The sequence below is a fragment of the Diorhabda carinulata genome, chromosome 10 (assembly GCF_026250575.1).
Source record: "Diorhabda carinulata isolate Delta chromosome 10, icDioCari1.1, whole genome shotgun sequence".
Lineage (NCBI taxonomy): Eukaryota > Metazoa > Arthropoda > Insecta > Coleoptera > Chrysomelidae > Diorhabda > Diorhabda carinulata.
In genome coordinates, this window is record NC_079469.1 from 13,918,930 (window position 1) to 13,944,113 (window position 25,184).

General features: G+C 31.0%; 4 protein-coding genes across 4 annotated transcripts; 2 read left to right on the forward strand and 2 right to left on the reverse strand.

The window, feature by feature from the left end:
• Positions 1-1,341: 1,341 nt before the first annotated feature.
• LOC130898696 (uncharacterized) lies at positions 1,342-8,830 on the reverse strand. The gene is made up of 9 exons (XM_057808161.1): positions 6,241-8,830; positions 6,035-6,184; positions 5,726-5,977; positions 5,557-5,665; positions 5,332-5,502; positions 3,088-3,602; positions 1,902-2,126; positions 1,614-1,836; positions 1,342-1,554 (listed from the first exon to the last, which is right to left on the reverse strand). Exons 1-9 carry the CDS (start codon positions 8,688-8,690, stop codon positions 1,393-1,395), a joined length of 4,257 nt encoding a protein of 1,418 aa, XP_057664144.1. The 5' UTR covers positions 8,691-8,830; the 3' UTR covers positions 1,342-1,392.
• A 397-nt stretch (positions 8,831-9,227) lies between these two features.
• Positions 9,228-25,080, forward strand: LOC130899138 (uncharacterized). Its single transcript, XM_057808923.1, has 6 exons — positions 9,228-9,474; positions 21,662-21,814; positions 21,873-22,012; positions 22,075-22,314; positions 22,378-22,573; positions 24,371-25,080. The coding sequence occupies exons 1-6, from the start codon at positions 9,334-9,336 to the stop codon at positions 24,602-24,604; spliced, it is 1,104 nt and encodes a 367-aa protein (XP_057664906.1). The 5' UTR covers positions 9,228-9,333; the 3' UTR covers positions 24,605-25,080.
• LOC130899140 (10 kDa heat shock protein, mitochondrial-like) lies at positions 16,663-17,171 on the reverse strand. The gene is made up of 2 exons (XM_057808925.1): positions 16,985-17,171; positions 16,663-16,933 (listed from the first exon to the last, which is right to left on the reverse strand). Exons 1-2 carry the CDS (start codon positions 17,094-17,096, stop codon positions 16,728-16,730), a joined length of 318 nt encoding a protein of 105 aa, XP_057664908.1. The 5' UTR covers positions 17,097-17,171; the 3' UTR covers positions 16,663-16,727.
• On the forward strand, positions 18,294-18,699 carry LOC130899139 (10 kDa heat shock protein, mitochondrial-like). The gene has a single exon (XM_057808924.1). The coding sequence runs from the start codon at positions 18,354-18,356 to the stop codon at positions 18,684-18,686; it is 333 nt and encodes a 110-aa protein (XP_057664907.1). The 5' UTR covers positions 18,294-18,353; the 3' UTR covers positions 18,687-18,699.
• Positions 25,081-25,184: the final 104 nt, after the last annotated feature.

Genomic DNA, 25,184 nt, shown 5'->3' on the forward strand with positions numbered 1-25,184 from the left:
AAATTGTTAAGTAACAGCGTGCATTAACCAGAGTTTAGTAAGTGTTCTACTACTTATTATTCGCTCGTTATATAACATAATAATAGTTCATGGTCATTCGAAATATCGAAACATTCGATTCAAAACATGGCGTCATATTTAGTATTAATAAACATCGAAGCGTTTATTTTCATTAAAAAAAAATGTTATTAATCAATTTTAAATATATTTTAATGTTTATTAGATACGATAATGTCATCTATCGGTTAAATTTTATACTTTTCTTTTTATTTATAATACAATCTTTTTTGTATTATATTCGTATGATAATAGAGGGCGTCGTGAACGAATAAACGGAAATGAATAGATGAATCAATACAAGTGATGGATTTACCAGTGCCGTGGTTAGGAATTTATAAAATTTATTCGTCATTTAAAAATGATAGAAAAATTGTAAATTTTATGTAGAAAAGGTAGATTTTTGAATTTATCGTATTACAAGAAAAATTATGCCTTGTTTAATAGCAAAATATTAAGTATATAGCGCCATCCATACACTTATCTATGTTATTTATATATTTTTACGGTTTTTATTATTTTTAATATACCTATTGTATCATAGATGGCGATGTAACAAATAGGAAATGTAGCGTAACGTGAATTTTAAAAAGTTGTATCCGGTTTATCAGTGGCGTAGTTAGAAAAATATGATGCTTTTTATAAATAATAAAAAAAATACTTATTCTTTTAGGACAAAAAGATGTTTTGTGAAATCCTTGGGGAAATGAAGAAGAATTTGTAAATTTTTATAGGATATTGTTAATTATTCATTAAAAATTCATGTTATTATCTTAAATTTTATTTATATATAAAACTCCCTTCCCGTACCTATATTTTTACAGTTTCCTTCATAATTATCATTTTTAATATACTTACCGTATAATAGATGGCGATGTATAGCATTGACAGGAAATAGAATTCGACATATTTAAAGATGGTGAATCCAGTGGCGGCGTAAAAGTCAAGATTATTTTTTATTTAATTTTTTAAATCAATTTTTTTTATTTTTCAATTTTTTAATAACTTAGTTGCGGGGTATAATGCAAAAATATTTTGAGCAGAGGCGGCCTTAAACTTAGAAATGATTTCTCTAGTTTAATTTTTCGTTGGCGGCGTTAAATTCAAAAGAATTTTTTTATGTTCAATTTTTTAAGGAAAAACCAGTGGCGGCGTAAAATTCGAAAAGATTTTTTTCTATTCAATTTTTACAAGAAAAAATCAGTGGCGGCGGTCAAATAAAAAATTTATTTTTCTATGGAGGAACCAGTGGCGGCGTAACGGGGTGAATTCAAACAAAAAAAATAATAACACATGAATATTTATTTTTTTGTTCGGAATATGCAAAATAACAAATCAAATAAATTTATCCAGATCTATTAAAGACAGAGCTATATCGGTACTGGTGATTCTAGACGAAATAAAAGTCGAATCTTCGTCGCTATCGTTAACCCCATTCGCTTTAGATTGAAAAAATCCAATTTCTCTATCACAGCCTCTCAACAAACCCTCCAAATCCTAAAATAAACCGAAAACCAACAAAATTTCCAAAAAAAAATCGATGTTATTCAAATTACCACCGGCAAATTCTTTCCGAGATCCTCCAAGCCCTCCCGAAGGTGCCCCGACTTGGGGTTGGAAGAAAACATCGTAAAATGATTAGCAACCGCTTTGATCAATTCGAATTTTTCCAAAAAACCTTTATAAATCAAATTAGCAACGGAAACGACCTGCCCCCTTTTCAAATTATCCAACAGCAGACACGTTTCCGGTCCCTCCGATACCCTTATCAACAACAACCTGCAAAATTACGAAAAATAATCGAATCACCCTCGTATATACGTATACGTATAAATTAAAATTACCTCCCGGTATAATCGCTCAACCATATTTCCTGTTCGTTACTATCGATTCGTATTCGAACGACTACGCCTACGGTATCGAATTCGTTGAAAGAATTCGAGAATTTCGAATCGTTTAAATCGATTATTCGGATTAATTTTCTTTTAAATCTATCGTCTAATCGATTGTACGCGTTCGATTTCGTTTCGAACATCGTTTTAATGCCGGTATGTAAATCGCCGTTCGTTCTGAAATAAAATATATGCGAACAATATGAACAATATGTATATACGAGGGGTTTGCGAAATTTTGACAAATTTATTTATCGTAATTCGAAAATTTTTGCTGTGAAAAAGTTTTTCTAATGAAAAAAATTTTTGTTTTTGAACAATTTTAGGGTGAAATATATACAGGGACTAACATTTTTCAATAAATTAGGGAAAGGGACAAACTTTTACTGCACTTTATCGTAATTCGAAATTTTTTGCTGTGAAAAACTTTTTTAAACGAAAAAGTTTTTGGTTTCAAATAATTTTAAAGTGAAATACATACAGGGTCTACCATTTATCAATCATTTGGGGAATGGGAAAAACTTTTACTGCATTTTATCGTAATTCGAAAATTTTTGCTGTGAAAAAGTTTTTCTAATGGAAAAAATTTTTGTTTTTGAACAATTTTAGGGTGAAATATATACAGGGACTAACATTTTTCAATAAATTAGGGAAAGGGACAAACTTTTACTGCATTTTATCGTAATTCGAAATTTTTTGCTGTGAAAAACTTTTTTAAACGAAAAAGTTTTTGGTTTCAAATAATTTTAAAGTGAAATACATACAGAGTCTGTCATTTTTCAATATATTAGGGAATGGGACAAACTTTTACTGCATTTTATCGTAATTCGAAAAAGTTTTTCTAATGAAAAAAATTTTTGTTTTTGAATAATTTTAGGGTGAAATATATACAGGGACTAACATTTTTCAATAAATTAAGGAAAGTGACAAACTTTTATTGCATTTTATCGTGATTCAAAATTTTTGCTGTAAAAAACTTTTTTAAACGAAAAAATTTTTGGTTTTGAACAATTTCTGAATGAAATATATACAGGGTTTCCCATTTTTACACCAGCAACAATATTTTTCCGAATTTTTTCGCAGCAAATCGTGTAAAAACAATCAACAACGTACGGGACGTCCCGAAAAAACTACTCACTTCGGGTAAACGTTGAAAACGCTCGCACAGGAATTTTCCTTCAACGATTGTACGAGATCCTCGTTCGGTTTCCAAACGAACAGATTAAAAGCCTCCATCGGGCTACCGTTCAAATCCACGACGAGCAATTTCTTTACCGGATGCGATTCCCGACGAGAAAATTTCAATTTTTCCATTTCTTCTCTCATTTTTTCGTCGTTTTCTCCTCCCCCCGTATCCAATTTTCGTTCGAATCGTTCAAATTGTTTGTATTTTTCGATATCCAGTTGTCGGGCTCGCCTCTCCTCGGCTCTTTCGTTGAGCCACGTCGATTTCGAGCCGGTTTTATCCAAATAACGAAAGGGGTAACATCTGGCTATGCATATATCGATTCTAGCCACCGCACCCCCGGCATGGTGGATGGAACGTATCGATATCGGTATCGGACTCGGATTTTTTTGATAACCCAAACGAGAATGCCAAACGGCTCTCCTCGTATTATTAAAATTTATTTTTAAATACGTCGATTCCGTTACCTGTAAATAGAATCGTTAAAATACCGGAAAATAAATAAAATTCGATTTGAAACAATATTTTTACGAATCACCTCGTATTTATTTAAATTTGAAGTTACCCTCGTAATTATAACAGGAAACGACGTCAATTCGAAGATGGCTGATCCGGTTTGCCAGGGTCGTACTCGAAAGTTTTTTGGTTATTATATAAATGAATTTTTTCCGGAGAACGAAAATTTTTTGAAAAATCTTTCAAGAAATATGGAAATTCTTGTAGAATTATACTGGTTGTACCAAAAATATTAATAAAAAATACGTTTTTCGAAAAAATTTATATCATATAAAAACTACTGCGATTCCCCTCGTAATAATTGTAAGACTATTACCTTTAATACATTCTCCGTATAATAGATGGCGTAAAACAACGGCAGGAAATATAATTAGAAGTGGATTTGAAGATGGAGGTTTCGGTTGATCAGAGACGTACTCAAAATTTTTTAAAGAAAATTAGTTTTTTTGAGAAAAAGAAATTTTTTTGTAAAATCCTTTAGAAATTACAAGGATCATACAGAGAATGTTCAATTTTTTTATTATACGAGTCGTTTATAATAAGAAACGGGTTCTACAATATGTATAAATATAAATTCAACACCCTGTATAGTATCTAGACGAAGTTTTATCACTCTGTATTGGAAAAAAACGAGAAATTACGAGGATCATATAGGGAATAATCAATTTTTTTATTAAACGACTCATTTATAACAAAAAACGAATTATACAATAGGTAAAAATATAAATTCAACACCCTGTATAGTATCTAGACGAAGTTTTATCACTCTGTATTGGAAAAAAACGAGAAATTACGAGGATCATATAGGGAATAATCAATTTTTTTATTAAACGACTCATTTATAACAAAAAACGAATTATACAATAGGTAAAAATATAAATTCAACACCCTGTATAGTATCTAGACGAAGTTTTATCACTCTGTATTGGAAAAAAACGAGAAATTACGAGGATCATATAGGGAATAATCAATTTTTTTATTAAACGACTCATTTATAACAAAAAACGAATTATACAATAGGTAAAAATATAAATTCAACACCCTGTATAGTATCTAGACGAAGTTTTATCACTCTGTATTGGAAAAAAACGAGAAACGACTCATTTATAACGAAAAACGAGTCCTAAAATACGTAAAAATATAAATTCAACATCCTGTATAGTACCTAGACGTAATTTTTTCACCATATATTCAAAAAATATACCGCAACGGTAGAATACGAGAAAAAAATTTTGAAAAAAAAATCGATTTTCATGAACCAGACGCTAGTATTTTATCAATAAAAATAAAATTACGATCAACACCCTGTATAGGGTGTATAAACATTTTTTTGATCATCCTGTAGATAAAAATAATAATTTTATGAATAATTAACGAAAATAGTGACAAAAAAAAACATTTTTTTGTATAATCAAACGCCATATGAAAAATATGATTCCAATAATACGTAAAATTTTTAATTCGACACCCTGTATAGCATATACACACTTTTCGAGAAAATTCCAAAAAAACAAAAAAAATTAAATAAAAATAAATACACGAGTTAATCAATTTTTATAACGTAGATAAAAATTTGATCGAAACACGTAAATTAGTACTAAAAAAATTTCGATGAAATAATCGATTATTCATCGGAAAAATAGTAAAAAATCAACAATTAGACAATTTGTTTGTACTTACCTCCAGAGGATGACACCCCTCGCAATTAATCAATTCCGCCCCGCAAATTAACAATTTACACCCCACTTTTATATTTTTATTCGAAATCTGGTAACACAACGGTTCATCTACGACGGTTTTTACACCGTACCAACCATCCGTTAATTCCAAATCGAATACGTTAAACCCCAACTGAAATGAAAAAAAAAATCAAAACAAACCCACCGACATAACCTCAAATCTTACTCGATTTATACCGGAAACGCACAAAATCATTCGTTTTTGAGGCGCGTCATCCTTCTCCAATATCCGCCTTATAACCGACCTTTCCGCTTTATCGATTTCTCGATCGTACCTAAACAAAAATCAATAAACCAGTTATCGATTACACCCGAATCGATATTATCGACTATACCTGTATTTCAATTGCTGTATAACTTGATCGATTGTTAACGATCTTTCGAAATATCGTGGAAAATTTCGTTCGTAACTAGCCAATTTCCAAATTATCCATTTATAGTGATTTCGAACCCAATTTTTACGTAATAAACGAGGATCTACACCAGGCATAGCTTTGAAACCGAGTTCTATTTCATATAAACCAATCAAATCTTTATTATTAGGTACAATTACAGCCCCATCGCTAGTACGAGCTATAGCTTCGAAACTAAGTGAAAAAAATAAATAAAAATCGACATTTTTGTAAAAAAAAATAAAAACTCACTGTTTGAAATGGATATTTACGGCATTCTGGGGCGTTATACACGATAATCTATCATCGATTTCATCACCCGGTTTTTCATTATTCACGTACGAGTTTAAACATTTTCTGTTCGCTATTTTTTTAGCTCGATATAATACACCCTCGATCGGTCTACGATAAAAACCCAATTACAATCGCTATATTTATAAATATAACAGCAAACTCACTTTTTGTCACAATCTAGTTTCTCTTTTTTCGAAAAATCCATCGCGTCCTTTCTCGTTTTCGCAATACATAACCTCACTTCTAAACGTCTAACTTCGTCTTCGTAATCAGTCATCGTTTCCATCGAGTCGAATGTTATTTCGTTGGGTAAATCGTTCGAATTAATCGATTTTTCTTTTCGATTACTAATCGGTTCGGTAGTAGTTGTTTCGGGTAAACGTACAGGGGTGGAATGATTTTTAATTATTGGTTTAATCGGGGAAATTCCCACGAGATCTTCGTCGAAAATCAAACTGGCTTTTCTCAATTTGTTATTTTCTATCGGTATTTGTTTTAAACACGATATACCGAGTTTTCTTTTAGTTTTCGTTATACCGGGGCCGTTCGAATAATTCACTAAAGTTTTGTAGTCGTTCGAACATTTCCCGGGGGTTGTAAAATCATTATTCCCATTGATATTTATACCGGGGTCGTTCAAATACTTCCTTGGTGTTGTAAAATCGGTTTTTTTTATACCGGAGGCGTTCGAATACTTCCACGGAGTAGTGAAAGCGGTTTTTTCGTTTTTATTTATACCAGGGAGATTCGAAGACTTTCCTCGGGTTGTAAAATCGGTTTTATCGTTATTTTTGATACAGGGATCGTTCGATAACTTCCCAAAACCGGTTTTTTCTTGAAGAATATCATCGAAAATGCTATTAGCTCTGTTTAAAGCCCAATTTGACGGTTGTAATGATTTTCCGGAAGCGCTAGTGAACGTTCCCAATGAAAAATCGCCTTTTCCGTTGATTTTTATACCGGGGTCGTTCGAAAACTTCTCGGGGGCTGTAAAACCATTTTTTTCGTCGTTCTTCTTACCGGGGTCGTTCGAAAACGTTCCTGGCGTTGTAAAATCGGTGTTTTCCTTATTTTTGATACCGGGGTCGTTCGATAACTTCCCAAAGCCGGTTTTTTCTTGAAGAATATCGTCGAAAATACTATTGGCTCTGTTTAAAGCCCAATTTGACGGTTGTAATGATTTTCCGGAAGCGCTGGTGAACGTTCCCAATGAAAAATCGGTTTTTTCGTTGTTATTAATACCGGGGTCGTTGTAAAACTTCCCAGGGGTCGTAAAACCGGTTTTTTCGTCGTTCTTCATAACGGGATCGTTCGAATACGTTCTTGGGGTTGGAATCTCGGTGATTTTGATACCGGGATTGTTAGAAAATTGCCCGTAGGTTGGTAAACCGTTTTTTCCTTCATCGAAAATACTATTGGTTCTATTTAAATCCGAATTAGACTGTTGTAACGATTTTCCGGAAGCGCTGGCGAACGGTCTCAATGTAAACTCGTTTTTTTTTAATAAATTATCGGAAAAATTTAATTTTTTTCTAAAATTCGAAGCGTTCGAAACCGATTCATGAATAAAATCGTCATTATCGCCTATTAAATCGTCGAAATATTTCAATTTTTCTTTAACGCCATTACTTTTCTTCGATACGGGTAACAAATCTTCTTTTTTACGTACGAAATGTCGAGGCGGTTCGATATTTATCGTATTATGTTCGATGTTTCGATTTTCAATCGAATAATCCGTTTTTAATGCCATTTTTTCATCAGAAAATTGACTTAAATCCATTTTAATCTTCTTATTAGTATATATCGAATCCGAAAAACTCGATTTTTGTTTAACAGAAACACGTTTTGTATCGAACAGTTTCGTTTTATCGATATTTTCAACTGCCCCCCGTAAAAAATCAACGGAATCGTTCATTTTTGTCGCCGAATCGATTTTATTTTTTCTAATTAAAACGCTATTACAAAATTTATTTTTTATACGTTCAGATTTATCAAAATCTTGGCAATCAAAACCCTTAAAACCATGGTACTGCGTTTTCTTTAAAAAATTGAACTTATTTTCCCTACTTAAATCATTTTGACTACAATTGAGTATATCATCGAAAAGTTTCGAATGTTTTTCTACCATCTCCAAGTTTATTTCGATATTTTTATCACTTGCAGTACGAAAATTCGTCTTAGAAATTTGTTTTTTTATATTATCAATTTCAAGACTTACCGGTTCTTGTTTTACACCATTTTTCGTTCTCTTGGGCGTTTTAGGAGCAGGAGAATTCGGTTTTTTAAAACACGTATCACTATCACTAGCAACTAAACTTTTATACACAATTTCCCTATTGAATTCAACTTCTTCTAATCTATTTAAACAAGCTATTAAATCTTCATCTTCAATTGTATCCACACTAAAACTATCCTCCTTTAAATCATTCAACATCTCACTGCGTTTATCTTCTCCAACTGCTTCGTTTTTATTAATATTAAACAATTTATTCGTCCGACTTAGTCTTCGACTTTTACCACTACAACCTTTTCTTTTTTCAACTGAATGTAATATAGGCGATAACGGTCTCTCAATTTCTATCTGATTTATCGATTTATCAACTAAATCTCCCATTTTATTTTCGTTTTAAACCGTTTTCCGAACCTCTATTGTCGTTTTAAACCTTTTCTTAAACTTCTATTTCAATATTTATAACAATAACACATAACCAATAAACATTGAAGTAAATTTGACAGCTATGATAATTTACGATTGGTCGGTTAGTACTACACTAGTCAAAGTAATAACTAGAACTATAAAACCGGAGATATATATCTAAATAAAACATTTATAAATATTATTATATTCATGAAATTATAAATAATTATTGTTAATAACAAATCAAATTATTATTATGTAGATTACGTAGATCGTATTAGTACTTTACTAGTCAAAATAATAACTAACTAGATAAAATAATTATAATTTCCGTATATAAATATTATTATAATCATAAATTGATAAATAATTATTAATAATATGAAATTAAATTGTTATTATTTATTTAAATTGATTGATATACTTTAATTTTATGTAGACTGTATTAGTTCCAAGCTTGCGCGGTAGGGTGTTCATTGGCGCGTTACAAGATACTTTCAAACATTTCAGTAGCATTTCTGCATTTGTGTATGTACGACGTAACGTCGTTCATCTTCTCTTTGGAAGTTTTTTTTTCGTATAAATTTATATAAATCGTAATGTTTGTTAAATAAAAATCATGACTGATAATTTTCCATACGATTTACATAGTGCTTTTTTCGAAAATAAAAATTACAAAAGTTGTTTTGCTCGTTCCATAGCGGAAGTGTCCAAAGAACTACCCGTAGTGCACAAAAAGGAAGAAGTTAGGTTAAGGAAGGTTAGTCACAATTTATAATTTGGTATTTTAATAATATTCATATATACAGTATGATTATAATTGTATGAATTTAGTTGTGATTTTAATGAATCATCGTATATATTGTATAAACAAAGTACTTGTAGTTAGGTTCTACCCTAAACCGGAACTATGGTCTGTACACACACATACATCTTCTGTTTCAACTTTTTATATGTTTACATATATACGGTAGATAAAGAGAAAAAATTACGTGATATAATGGTTTCCTGTAAATCAAATGATTGTTTAGAGGGATTTTTTTAAAAACAAAGGCGTGCATTATGATTTTTTTAAATTAATTTAACTTCCAAACGAATATCTTGAAAAAAATATACCAATCGTGCTATATTATAACTAATTATCTAAGGTATATAAAACATAAGGTATACAGTGCCGTACTAAGGAGTCGATGTAATAAAAGTTACGCCATATTGGTATCCAAAAATTTTTTTTTCAAAATTTCACGAAAACATCGTGAAAAACTGTTTTCTTTCATTATAACTATAACTAAATATATAAAAAATTACAATACTGAATAGATTTGCATTAATTATTTTATAAATTTTTGAACGTTAATGATTTTTTATTTCTCAACGTTACGTTTAAAATTGGTTGGGAATTAGAATAAACTATTAATTGAGGTGAATGTTTGATCTGTTTTATTTTCCATTACAAAACAAAATCTCACGTTTTATTTTTGCATTATTACGAGATATCGTTTGATGAACTCATTTATATGTTGTAAAGGTTAAGAACAGGGTCGGATTCAATATTTTTATTGAATATTTATAATGAAATTTCTATGATTTTTTTGGTTTATTACGATAAATATATGATACTAAATATTTACCAGGGTATATTTAAAATTTGTTGAAACAAAACGTAATGAAAGGTATATGTTTTTATTACCATATTAAATAATATCCTCACGTTTAACAACATCCTTTTTTTCTGTTAATGCTACATTGTTAGTCAATAGAAAATCTATAGGAAACGGAAAAGGTCTTTCAATGAAAGGAAATATGAACTTAGTGAGAGATGAATATTTTAAAAATATTAAAAAAAGTTTGACGCCATGTATCTCGAAGAAAAAACAGCAGTAAAAAATTGAAATTTTCGTGGTTTATAGAGCAAATCTTCCTAAATCTATAGACATTGAGTATGAAGCTCTATCTTTCACGGTTTTGGAAATATGAGCAAAGATAGAGGTGCAACGTCATTAAACACATTAATAAAACTTTAACGCTCTGTATATCGGAAACAAAAAGCAGTAGAAAATTGAAATTTTCGTGGTTTATAGAGGAAATCTTCTTGAATCTATAGACATTGAGTATGAAGTTCTATCTTTCACGGTTTTGGAAATATGAGCAAAGATAGAGGTGCAACGTCATTAAACACATTAATAAAACTTTAACGCTCTGTATATCGGAAACAAAAAGCAGTAGAAAATTGAAATTTTCGTGGTTTATAGAGGAAATCTTCTTGAATCTATAGACATTGAGTATGAAGTTCTATCTTTCACGGTTTTGGAAATATGAGCAAAGATAGAGGTGCAACGTCATTAAACAAATTAATAAAACTTTAACGCTCTGTATATCGGAAACAAAAAGCAGTAGAAAATTGAAATTTTCGTGGTTTATAGAGCAAATCTTCCTGAATCCATAGACATTCAGTATGAAGCTCTATCTTTCATGGTTTTGGAAATATGAGCAAAGATAGAGGTGCAACGTCATTAAACACATTAATAAAACTTTAACGCTCTGTATATCGAAAACAAAAAGCAGAAGAGAATTGAAATTTTCGTGGTTTATAGAGCAAATCTTCCTGAATCTATAGATATTGAGTATGAAGCTCTATCTTCCACGGTTTTGGAAATATGAGCAAAGATAGAGGTGCAATGTCATTAAAAACATTAATAAAACTTAAACGCTCTGTATATGGGAAACAAAAAGCAGTAGAAAATTGAAATATTCGTGGTTTATAGAGCAAATCTTCCTGAATCTATAGACATTTAGTATGAAGCTCTATCTTCCACGGTTTTGGAAATATGAGCAAAGATAGAGGTGCAATGTCATTAAAAACACTAATAAAACTTTAACGCTCTGTACATTGGAAACTTGGAGCGGTAGAAAATTGAAATTCTCACAGTCTATAGAGTAAATCTTGCTTAATCTATGGAGATTTAGTATGAAGCTCTATCTTTAAGGGTTTTGGAAATATGAGCAAAATTAGAGGTGCAATATCATTAAAAACATAATAAAACTTAAACGCTCTGTATATGGGAAACAAAAAGCAGTAGAAAATTGAAATATTCGTGGTTTATAGAGCAAATCTTCCTGAATCTATAGACATTTAGTATGAAGCTCTATCTTCCACGGTTTTGGAAATATGAGCAAAATTAGAGGTGCAATATCATTAAAAACATAATAAAACTTAACGCCTTGTATCTCGTAAACAAGAATCAGTAAAATATTGAAATTCTCACTGTTTATAGAGCAAATCTTTCGAAATCTATAGACATCCAGCTCAATTTCTTACGATGTTGCATAAAAAAGATAATTATCTATATATACGAGGCGATACCGAAAATTATATTCTGAATTTCATCAATTTGATATTTTCCATTTTTCACCTTAAAAACGACATAAAAAAATTTCGGTCTTCGATCGAAAAAAGTGGTTTTTGACTTTTTTTCTCTCGAAATTAAGAACAAGGACGCGATTCTTTATAAGGTAATCTTTTGATGTGAGGTCGGTTGATATAACCTCGTTAAAAGTAAATAATCACCATTTTCTCATAATAATTATATACCGGCTGTCCCAATTAAGCAAGGGCAATAATTTCGTGAATGTATCTATTTTTCGAATACCACTCGTATTTTAAAATTATCGTGGATATAAAATACATCGGATCTGATGTATTTTCGAAATTCTTCTGACGGGATATGAGAATGTGATGGAAAAATAACAACTTGGGAATTTACTTTTTTTTTAGGTTATTTTTAGCTTCTTGGACAGACGAACGTTCAATTTCACGTTTGTCTGGGATTTTGTCGGTCGATTTTATTTAAATATATCGAAAATTCCGAAATACATTCGACGTTTTTTCGAAATTTCATGTAAATTTCCATATTTTTCGTTTAATATACGATGAAAGTGCAATTGTATAATGATGTAGCAAAAATTTCGATTTCTTCTTCTTGTTTACTAATTTTTTTTTTCAAAAACGTGAAACGGATCGTGAAAAATAAAACAGTTCATTCACTTCTTGACTAGGTTTTCGAAATATGAATGGAACGGATGTTAGTATGTATTTCGAGCAAAAATAGAAGGTAATATGAAAGATAGTAAAATGGTTATACATTTTTTGGTGATATTCGGGAGTAAAAATAAGAATTTTACTGTATTTTTGATTTACAGGGCGTCGAAGTAATAAAATTCGACGTACAAAAGTTTTGATGAACTTTGAAACCCTGTATATCGGAAACTAAAAATATTTCAAATATGAAAATCGCACAGAATATTAAGTGATTCTTCATAAATTGATAGATTCATAGTATAAAGCTCTATTTTTTACGGTTTTTGAGATATGAGTAATTGTAGAGGTGCAATATCATTAAAAATATTAATAAAAAATTGACGCCCTGTATCTCCGAAACAAGAAGCTATAGAAAATTTTAATTCTTGGAAGACATGAAGCAAATGTTTGTGAATCTATGGATATTAACCATAAAGCTCTATTTTTACGGTTTTGAGAATATGAGCAAAAATAGAGGCGCAATATCATAAAAAAGGTTAATAAAACTTTGACGGTCCATATCTCGAAAACAAGAAGCGGTTGAAAATTGAAATTTTCTTGGTTTATAGAGAAAATCTTCCTGAATCTATAGACATTGAGTATGAAGCTCTATCTTTCACGGTTTTGGGAATATGAGCTAAGATAGAGGTGCAATGTCTTTAAAAACATTTATAAAACTTAAACGCTCTGTATATCGGAAACAAAAAGCGTTATAAAATTGAAATTTTCGTGGTTTATGGAGCAATTCTTCCTGAATCTATAGACATTGAGTATGAAGCTCTATCTTTCACGGTTTTGGAAATATGAGCAAAAATAGAGGCGCAATATCACAAAAAAGGTTAATAAAACTTCGACGGTCCATATCTCGAAAACAAGAAGCGGTTGAAAATTGAAATTTTCTTGGTTTATAGAGAAAATCTTCCTGAATCTATAGACATTGAGTATGAAGCTCTATCTTTCACGGTTTTGGGAATATGAGCTAAGATAGAGGTGCAATGTCTTTAAAAACATTTATAAAACTTAAACGCTCTGTATATCGGAAACAAAAAGCGTTATAAAATTGAAATTTTCGTGGTTTATGGAGCAATTCTTCCTGAATCTATAGACATTGAGTATGAAGCTCTATCTTTCACGGTTTTGGAAATATGAGCAAAGATAGAGGTGCAATGTCTTTAAAAACATTTATAAAACTTAAACGCTCTGTATATCGGAAACAAAAAGCGTTATAAAATTGAAATTTTCGTGGTTTATAGAGCAAATCTTCCTGAATCTATAGACATTGAGTATGAAGCTCTATCTTTCACGGTTTTGGGAATATGAGCTAAGATAGAGGTGCAATGTCTTTAAAAACATTTATAAAACTTAAACGCTCTGTATATCGGAAACAAAAAGCGTTATAAAATTGAAATTTTCGTGGTTTATGGAGCAATTCTTCCTGAATCTATAGACATTGAGTATGAAGCTCTATCTTTCACGGTTTTGGAAATATGAGCAAAGATAGAGGTGCAATGTCATTAAAAACGTTAATAAAACTTATACGCTCTGTATATCGGAAACAAAAAGCAGTAGAAAATCGAAATTTTCGTGGTTTATAGAGCAAATCTTCCCGAATCTATAGAAATTTCGTATACAGCTCTATCTTTAACGGTTTTGGAAATATAAGCATAATTCTAGGAACATACGTAAAAATCGAATCAAAAGTTTAACGCCCCGTATTTCGCAAGCTCAACCGATTCCAATTACAATAATTATCAATTAAAAATCTAAATAGATATTTTTAAACAACGATCCACCGCCGTACACCGAAGTTACTTCAAAATGGTAATTTAAAACAAAGATAACACACTACGTAAAAGGTAATGACCTCCACCGACAATGGCCCTATTAGATTTATACACTGTTTCATGTATATTTTCGACTTCCCGTTCCGTTTAAGTAATTACAACACTGTATTCTTGTAATTGTTCGATACAAACACCCGTTAAAAAAACAAAGAAGAATACCTGGGAATCTTTTAAACGGACTAGACCGAATAATTTTTTGTTCATTGTTTATATTCCTTAGAATTCTCCGTTCGACTATAGTTTTTTTATTTATTTGCAGTTGGTAGTAATGTTTAAACGTCATATTTCATATCACTTCCTGTGGCGTTACAACGTGTGTGTCCATACAGGAAATAAGCGCAATTTCTAGTCAAAATAATGGTGCGGGGATGTCGTTTATTATTATCATTTTAAATAATAATTAATCAATTTTAATGAGATTTTCCTCAATTTATAAACAGATTTAAAACGAGAATTGTAGACAACGATATTTTAAACTCGCTGTCAAAAATATTAAAAATTATAAGTTGAATGACAAATTCTACGTTGTGTGGTACAAATATATGAATAAAAAGACGTGGCAACGTTGTTTTTTCGTTACAATACTGGCGAAAAGTGTGTTTTTGTATTGGAATGTTATTTTTGTCTCGAGCAGACGAAAGGCACATTACTCGTTGAATAAACAAGGGGCTTTATGGCTTTAATTTGTCAAGAATTTGATGTATTCGTGGAAGCAGCTTGTTTGGTATTCACTGGGTGATTCGTGATATGAATATCATCGGTCAACATCGCCGAAATCGACGTATATGTCTCGATATTATAATTTTTATTTGAGGTACGAATAAATCCTAATTTTTATAAAATATCTCTATGTGTAGTGGAAGATTCGCTTTATAAAATGTGAGATTTTAAATTTTCATTTGCTTTTAGTTTTCTAAATATAGAGTGTTAAACTTTTAACAAATTGCACCTCTATCTTTGCTCATATTTCCGAAACCGTGAAAGATAGAGCTCCATATTTTATCTCTATAGATTCAGGAAGATTTGCTCTATAAACCACGAAAATTTCAATTTTCTACTGCTTTTTGTTTCCGATATACAGAGCGTTTAAATTTTATTAATGTTTTTAATGACGTTGCAGCTCTATCTTTGCTCATATTTCCAAAACCGTGAAAGATATAGCTTCATTCTCGATGTCTGTAGATTTAGGAAAATTTGTTCTATAAACCATGGAAATTTTAATTTTCTACCGTTTCTTGTTTCCGAGATACAGGGTTTTTTTAAGGTTTTATAAATATTTTTGATGATAAGCACCTCTAACTTTGCTCTAAGCTTTTGAACTTTCAAAAATAGAGCTTTCTACTATTATTTTCTAGATTTATAAAGAATCGCATCATAATTTGTGAACTTTTCAGATTACTAACTTCATTAGTTTCCAATATACAGGGTATTAAAGTTTTATCAATGTTTTTGATGGTAAGCACTTCTAAATTTGCTCTAACCTTCTGACCTTTCAAAAATAGAGCTTCATATGATAATTCCGTAGAGATATCGAAGTTTACTTTATAATCTGTGAAATTTTTACAAATGTAACTTTATAAGTTTCCAATATACAGGGTCTTGAAATTTTTAATACTTCGAAAATGTAACTCCCATAACTTGTCTCGTATCTTTTGAACTCTCTAAAATAGAGCCTTATACTAAAATTCCATAGATTTATAGAAGTTTACGTTATAATGTGTGAAATTTTCACAAATATAATTTCATTATATTTCAATATACAGGGCCTCGAAATTTGTAATAGATCTTAAATAAAACTTTCGATGTTTGTATATAATTTCTTCAGCCCCTCGTATAAAAGCATCTAAGTATTAATGAAAAAAACACTTTTTTGTACATTTTTTTTTCTTTCAATTGAAAAAAAAATTGAAAACGTAAAATTAGTGAACCATATCAGTGTATCGCTTACCTCGAAAGATATAAATATCAAAACCGGCATCCTTGACCTTGATTGTGTCGTGGGAGACTCAAAAACGATTCCTCGCAATTTTATCTCGACGAATTTATTTGTAACAACAAAAATACATATCAAATAACCCGAAAGAAATACGTCTACTTTTTCAATGTAGCCAAAATTTCGTTTTCCCTGTAAAGGTAATACGTTTCGTCGTTTTCCAGCTCGATTTTCACACCCTCGAAACTGGAAAGTACGACCTCGTCGCCTGGTTTCACCTTCACGGGCACCACGGCACCGTTGTCCTTAGTTTCACCAGGTCCTACAGACACCACCGTGGCTTTATGCAGTTTCGGTTTCGTACCTACAACACACAGTCAAAAAAATAAAAAACTATTTTTGATTTTCTTACTACCCTCCGGTAACATAATTCCCCCTTCGGTGAAAACTATGGGTTCCGGTTTTTTCACCAACACCCTATTGAATAAGGGGATAACTTGTTTGTATTTCAATGCGTGTTTGGACATTTTTATTAATTATAATGACAGGTGCTGTCAATTTGGAATCAACTAGTCGTTAAATTGTAAATACGTCGAAATAAATCAGTCAAATATAGATTATAGAGATTTGTACTAGATTTCCAGTGATTCGGTGAGATTTGCTCTATAAACTATGAAAATTACAATGTTTTCGTGCTTTTTGTTTTAGAGATACAGGGCGTTAAAGTTTTATTGTTAATTATCTCTAATTAGGCGCATATTTTTAAAACCGTGAGAGATAGAGCTTCGTACTAAATTTCTATAAATTCGGGAAGAATTGCTTTACAAATATTCCGAATTTTAATTTTCTAATGCTTCTTGTTTCCGAGATACGGGGCGTTAAACTTTTACAATTTGTTTTATAATATTCACCTCTAACTTGCCTCGTATTTCCAATATAGTAATAAATAGTGGTTTGTATTTAATCTCTATAGATTAAGGAATATTTGTTCTATAAACAATGAGAATTTCAGTTTGCTACTGCTTCTTTTTTCCGAGATACAAGGCGTCAAACTTTTTATCACTTTGTTTTATGATATGCACCTCTAACTTTGCTCATATTTTCAAAACCATGAAAGATAGAGCTTTATACAAAATCTCTATAGATTCCGGAAGATTTAGTCTACAAATGATGATAATTTCAATTTTCTCCCCGTTTTTGTTTCCGAGATACAAGGCGTCAAACTTTTATCAGTTCGTTTTATAATATGCACCACTATTAATGCCTATATTCCCAATATCGTATCAAATAGAGCTTTATACTCAATACCTACCGATTTGGGAAGATTTTCTTCATAGATACTGAAAATTTCAATTTTCTACTACTTTTCGTTTCCGAGATACGAGGCGTCAAACTTTTTATCACTTTGTTTTATGATATGCACCTCTAAATTTGCTCATATTTTCAAAACCATGAAAGATAGAGCTTTATACAAAATCTCTATAGATTCCGGAAGATTTAGTCTACAAATGATGAGAATCTCAATTTTTTCCCGATTTTTGTTTCCGAGATACAGAGAGTTAAACTTTTATTAATGTTACGTATATCTTTTAACCTAAATTTTCGAAAATACAGTTCTATAGTTTAGCTCCATAGATGGCGATAGATGTAATCTATAACTCAAAATAATTTCATTCTTATTAATTAGACTGACATCTGTTGTCAATTAATAATCTGATCTAGTCGTTAAATTGTAAAAACGTCAAAACGAATCCGTCAAACATTTCCAAACGTTGTCGTTCGCGATGTCCGCCGCTCCGAAAATAGCCACCGCCGTGAAAATCAAAAAGATAGTACCGTTAATGAACAGGGTACTGATTAAAAAGGCCGAACCCGAAACTCAGACCAAAGGCGGTATAGTCCTACCGGACAAAACGAAAGTTAAATTACAAAGAGGCACAGTTTTGGCCGTTGGACCCGGTAATAAAACCGAGAACGGGCAGATAGTACCGGTTAACGTGTGTCCAGGTGACGAAGTGATCTTGGCAGATTACGGCGGTACCAAAATCGAATTGGACAAAGACGAAGTTTATTTTTTGTACAGAGAAAATGAAATCCTCGCCAAATTGAAAGAATAAACATTAAAATTACTTATTGTATTCCACCTGTAATGTTTCCTTCGTGAAATAAATAGAAAAAAAAATTTTTTAACGCGTTATTAATATACAGGGTGGGTTAATTATCGAGGGGTAGTTTAGTACCACTTGGATTTGAGATTAATGGAGGATATGGTGGATTATCCTGTTTAGCATCCATCCTTGCAAAACCGTGAAACATAGAGCTTCATACTCAATCTCTATAGATTAAGGAAGATTTGTTCCATGAAACATGGAAATTTCAGTTTGCTAATGCGTCTTGTTTCCGAGATACAGGGCGTTAAACTTTAAAAAACGCTTTTATGATATTGCACCTCTTTCTTTGCTCATATTTTCAAAACCGTGAAAAATAGAGCTTTGTACTCAATCTCTATAGATTCAGGAATATTTACTGTATAAAACATGAGAATTTTAGTTTGATACTACCTCTTGCTTCTGATATACAGGGTGTTGAAGTTTTATTATTTTTTCAATGGTATTGCACCTCTATCTTTGCTCATATTTTCAAAACCGTGAAAGATAGAGCTTTGTACTCAATCTCTATAGGTTAAGGAAGATTTGCTCCATGAAATATGAAAATTACACAGTGTACTAATGCTTCTTGTTTCCGAGATACAGGGCGTTAAACTTTAATTAACGTTTTTAAAGATATTGCACCTCTATCTTTGCTCATATTTTCAAAACCGTGAAAGATAGAGCTTTGTACTCAATCTCTCTAGATTCAGGAATATTTACTGTATAAAACATGAGAATTTTAGTTTGATACTACCTCTTGCTTCTGATATACAGGGTGTTGAAGTTTTATTATTTTTTCAATGGTATTGCACCTCTATCTTTGCTCATATTTTCAAAACCGTGAAAGATAGAGCTTTGTACTCAATCTCTATAGGTTAAGGAAGATTTGCTCCATGAAATATGAAAATTACACAGTGTACTAATGCTTCTTGTTTCCGAGATACAAGGCGTTAAACTTTAATTAACGTTTTTAAAGATATTGCACCTCTATCTTTGCTCATATTTTCAAAACCGTGAAAGATAGAGCTTTGTACTCAATCTCTGTAGATTCAGGAATATTTACTGTATAAAACATGAGAATTTTAGTTTGATACTACCTCTTGCTTCTGATATACAGGGTGTTGAAGTTTTATTATTTTTTCAATGGTATTGCACCTATAACTTTGCTCATATTTCCAGATTCTTGAAAGATAGAGCTCCATACTCAATCTCTATAGATTCAGGAAGATTTGTTCTATGAAACATGAAAATTTAAATCTTCTACTGCTTCTTGTTTCCGAGATACAGGGCGTTAAAGTTTTATTAACATTTTTAATGATATTACACCTCTATCTTTGCTCATATTTCCAAAACCGTGAAAGATAGAGCTTCATACCCAATCTCTATAGATTCAAGAAGGTTTTTTTTTATAAAACATGAGAATTTGAATTTTCCACGGCTCTCTGTTTTCGAGATATATCCACAAATCTAACTTTGACGAATTTATTTTTATAAGGACAATCTGTATAAAATGTTTCTCATACCCTAATTTTCTTTAAAAAATTCAAAAATCTTGATATAGAGTGTTCAGTTTCGAAAAAAATCGTATATATTTGATTCGTTTCACTACTTTTGGGACATCCTGTATAGATGAAAATTAAACTAAATCACAATTTTTTTTCTAATATTTCCATTTAAATTACAAAATATAATATTTGCGAGTATTTTATGCTTTATTTATTTTTTTTTAAGCAGCTGGGTCGTTCTTTATAAAAATAATTTCGTATAAAACTAGGTTAAGATGACGTACACGTTAATATTATTTTTCATAATAATTCCATATATCTTCATACATCAACTACAACTTTTAATATTGCCCTCGTAACATATTATATAACAGAACTTTCTCGATTTGTAAAAAATAATTACGTTCATATTTTAATTTCAAGGTGAATTTTTATTGTTCTTAATACAAGAAAACAATTATACTTTTTCGTAATTTTTGTACAGATTGTCGTTTAAAAAAAGATTTAAATATAAACTAGTTGCGTCATCTTTTTATGAAAATTATAAACTATACGTTAAAATCTATTATTTCGAAGTAGTTTTCTGTTTAAAGATATATCCGAAAAACGAAAGATGTCGCTAGTGATTCAATGATTGAAATAATTCGTGTTCCGATATTAGAACGAGATACAAAGAAATTTATACGAGAGGCTGAAGAAATTATATTCAAAAATCAAACTTTAACAACTTATATTTCGGAAATAAAAACAAATTAAAAATTAAAATTATAACGATCTATAGATTTAATATTTATGAATCGATAGAGGTATAACACAAAGCCGTATTTTTTATAATTCAAAAGATATGATGCAAATACAAAATTCTAAACTGATTAAGTCATTTCCGGTAGCGCGATTCCAAACGTTAGCCATATTTTCTTCGTGGATAAACCAAAATTTTTATTTGATTACTTCGAGCTCTTTTTACATCGAAATAGAATTTTTTTACGAAAAAAAAATTAAAGCAAACCGATAAATAAAAATATTTGTTCCTCAAGACAATATGGCGGCTGAATGTGACGTCTGTCATGATTTAATCATACACAAAGTAATAATATGTCTACGAGATTTAATTCATTAGATCGTTCTATGCTTTTTGTTTGTCTATGTTAAGAAACAATGTAAAAAAAGAAGAGAATTTTTTTTGGTAAATCGATAAATAAGAATTATAATTTTACGTTTAATGAGATATTATATTTCAATGATGATTAATAAAAATTTGAAACAACAATAACGAGTGTTATTGATCACGTAACAACATCATTCCGAAATTTAATTCGGCTGTATAACCTTGTGTGAATAGTATACATAAAAAAAAGAAGAACGTCAAAGTTAAATAGTTTAGGTTAATACATGTAAACAACGCAAATAATTCCTATAAAACCGTTTCTATTGTAGACAACGAGAAATAATTCGGAAGAACCCCAACGATACCCCCAAAATAATTCAAATATATACAGTTCGATACGAAAATGTTCATCTAGAATAACCGAAGTTGAAAATATGATGCATCAAACTAAATTAGAGACGCTACAATGGCAATTAAAAGAAGTAAGTAACTTTTATATTGAAAAATTTCGATGTTTATAATTCGAAAATGACGTTGTAGACGCAAAAAAATAGGGATATGTACAGGGCCGTAATGAAGCAAGTCGTAACGTACTTGGAGAAAGTACATCACAGCTTAGAGTTATTAGGCAGTAGGATAAGTAGGAGGAATTCGATACATCGATCGAAATTCGAACAACGGTGAGTTTTTACTACAATTGATGATTATTTTTTCTTCACATTTTCATTTTACGATTATTTAGGAAAGAACCGGAAGACGTGGATGAAATCCCGCCGGAAAAACTGGCTCAAGAAGCTTTCCGTTTACTGCGAACCGCGGAATCGTTGTTGAATACACAAGAACCCGACCTGGTGCCCGATAAAGACGCCGAATTCATGGAGCAGCTCGCCAGAGAGTTTCCCCCGCAGGAAATCAAACGCGCTACGTCGTTTTCGTTGTCTCCGAAGTTGATTGTGCCCGAAATTAGTACGACTTTCGACAGGTGCGCGATTTTTTTCGATATTTTCGTTTTTTTTTTATTTCGATTTTTACGTTTTTCTTTCAGGAAATTGTCTTTGCAATTGGATGATGTCCGAAGGTGTGTCAAAAACGATTCGGGGATCGATAATAATGGGAAAATCGAGTCGATTTCGCCGGCGAACGGGAGTATTAGCTCGGTGGAGGACGAAAGCGGATTTTCGTCGATGAATTCGTTTCAAGAAGTGGGGCTGCCGGTGCTGAGTAGCACCGCGTCGGACGAGGTGAGAAATCTCTAATTCTGGTTGGTTTTTAGCGAAGAAACCATTTTGGGGGGATATTTGGTAGTTATATGCGTTTTTGTGGACAGGGCGTTGATAACGTTGAAATTCGAGAATTTTTTTTTGAAATTTCGTGTTTTTCTAGTCGATTCAATTAATTTTCTGCTGAAAATTCAAGATACAGGGTGTTTCGTGTTCATTCTAGAAAGTTATATACTTTTTGATCTACAGGGCGTTCAGAAACTTGTGAATTCACTTATCAATGAGAATATTTTGATTTTTTAGTAAATTTTTGTTGTTCCCACGTTTTTTGGATCAATTTCACCATTTTTTGTTCAAGTATTTCATATACAAGGTGTTTCATACGAGTTCATGGATATTACAAACTTCTTTATATACAGGATCCCCAAAAACCTTTGATTTTGGTCAATTACATGAAAATTTTCATTTTTTTCTAAATTTCTAATTTTTTTGGTCAATTTTCAGCATTTTTTGATTATGTACTTCATTTATAGGGTGTTTCCTACGAGTTCCTCGAAATTACAAACTTTTAGATATACAGGATGTCCAAAAATATGTGATTTCTAAAAATTGCGTGATTACTTTCATTTTTTTCGAAATTTGCAATTTTTTTGGTCAATTTTTACCATTTTTTGCTTAGATTTTTGATGTACAGGGTGTTTCATACGAGTTCCTTGAAATTACAAACTTTTCGATTTACAGGGTGTAGAAAAACTTGTGATTTTATTAAATAATATGAAAATTTTCATTTTTTTCTAAATTCGGCTAATTTCAACCAATTCTTGATGATATACTCGATATGCCGGATGTTCTTTACGAGTTCCTCGAAATTACAAACTTCTTTATATATAGGATGTCCAAAAATATGTGATTTTCAAAAGTTGCGTTGATACTTTTATTATTTTTTTCGAAATTTTCTTTTTTTTTGCTCAATTTTCACTATTTTTTGCTTAGGTACTCCATATACACGGTGTTTCCTACGAGCTCCTCGAAATTACAATATTTTGTATATATAGGATGTTCAAAAACTTGCAATTTTAATAAATTACTTGAAAATTTTCATTTTTTCCAAAATTTGCCCAATTTTAACAAATTATTGATCATATACGCGATATACAGGATGCTTTCTAAAAGTTCTTCGAAATTACAAACTTTTAGATATACAGGATGTCTTAAAATATGTGATTTTCAAAAGTTGCGTGAATACTTTCATTATTTTTTGACATTATCACTTTTTCTCGTCAATTTTCACAATTTTTTGTTTTGGGTACTTCATATACAGGATGTTTCCTACGAGTTCCTCGAAATCACAAACTTTTTGATATACAGGGTGTCCAAAAATTGCAAATTCAATCAGTTACGTGAAGATTTCGTCTTATTTTCATTAAATTCAATATACAAGGCATTCCTTATGAAATCTTCGAAATTATATACTTCTCGATATATAGGGAGTCACAAAAACTCATTTTTCATTATTAAAATCTATAATATCCGTTTATTTCCAAAGTTGTATCGTTTTTTGATTAATTAAACGAATTTTTGTGTCATTTATCCTCGAAGTCCTTCGAACCATTTTAATGTCATACATCCTCCAATCCCAATTATCCTTGATGTCCTTCAACCCTTTTTGACATTTATCCTCGAAATTTCATTATCCTCGATGTCCTACGACCCATTTTCACATCATATATCCTCGAATTTTCATTATCCTCGATGTCCTTCCACTAATTCATCTTCGTTTCTCTCGAAAATCATTAAAAAAAATTCTTCTCGTATCAGGTATCGACGAAAAACGCCCTCTTGCGAAGCATGCTCCGCACCAGCTCCCCGACATTTTCGACGAACCCGCAGGAATCTGTTATAACGGAAACCGTCGTAAATTCCGATAAACAACAACCAGCAACGTCGAACGATATAAAATTATGGCGAAAACCGGCGCAACACAAAAGATGGAATTCGTCGCCCGCCAAAGAGACTGAAAATAATCGAAATTTCAAAGTTCTGTGGGTTTGAATCGATTTTTTTTTGGTTTTTTTCGGTTCTCGAACAATTTTTTTTTGTGATAAAATCCGCGGGGTGTCGGAATCGACGTTTTGAATTATGGAAAATGACGACAATATTTTTTTTCAACTTAAAACGTGCGTTTAACGTAAAGATATTGACGTATCACCCTGTATAATATCAGAGAAGAAAATTCTGATCGAAACGTGCGTTTATTTTAACGATATTGACGTATCACTCTGTATAATATACTAGAAGAAATTCATTTTTGGTAAATTGATTTTTTGTACTTTGTACATTTATTTTCGATTTTTTTTTTGGATTTTTAGTGACTTTAAGTCTGGAAGTTACATCGTGTTTTCTATTTTCGAAACTCTCGGTCGACACTGTATTATAAATAATTATTATAATTTTTTTATACTTATATATATTTATATATCGTAATATGTAATTATTTCAACTTTAAATTCAATAAATTATTTCTAGACATATCATTTCATTTTCAACCCCTCATTAATTTCGCTACGTCGCGCCCTCTATGGCAGAGTGTCCGAACTACATATAAAATTTTAATAATTTCTCACTGTACGTT

Coding starts and splice junctions, on each gene's coding strand:
- LOC130898696 (XM_057808161.1), bottom strand. CDS start 8,690: ATGGGAGATTTAGTTGATAAATCGATAAATCAGATAGAAATTGAGAGA. Junction 1,837..1,901: donor TTGAGCGATTATACCGGGAG/GTAATTTTAATT, acceptor GTAATTTTGCAG/GTTGTTGTTGATAAGGGTAT. Junction 1,555..1,613: donor TCGGAAAGAATTTGCCGGTG/GTAATTTGAATA, acceptor GGTTTATTTTAG/GATTTGGAGGGTTTGTTGAG.
- LOC130899139 (XM_057808924.1), top strand. CDS start 18,354: ATGTCCGCCGCTCCGAAAATAGCCACCGCCGTGAAAATCAAAAAGATA.
- LOC130899140 (XM_057808925.1), bottom strand. CDS start 17,096: ATGTCCAAACACGCATTGAAATACAAACAAGTTATCCCCTTATTCAAT. Junction 16,934..16,984: donor GGGAATTATGTTACCGGAGG/GTAGTAAGAAAA, acceptor TGTGTGTTGTAG/GTACGAAACCGAAACTGCAT.
- LOC130899138 (XM_057808923.1), top strand. CDS start 9,334: ATGACTGATAATTTTCCATACGATTTACATAGTGCTTTTTTCGAAAAT. Junction 9,475..21,661: donor AAGAAGTTAGGTTAAGGAAG/GTTAGTCACAAT, acceptor TTTCTATTGTAG/ACAACGAGAAATAATTCGGA. Junction 22,013..22,074: donor CGATCGAAATTCGAACAACG/GTGAGTTTTTAC, acceptor ACGATTATTTAG/GAAAGAACCGGAAGACGTGG.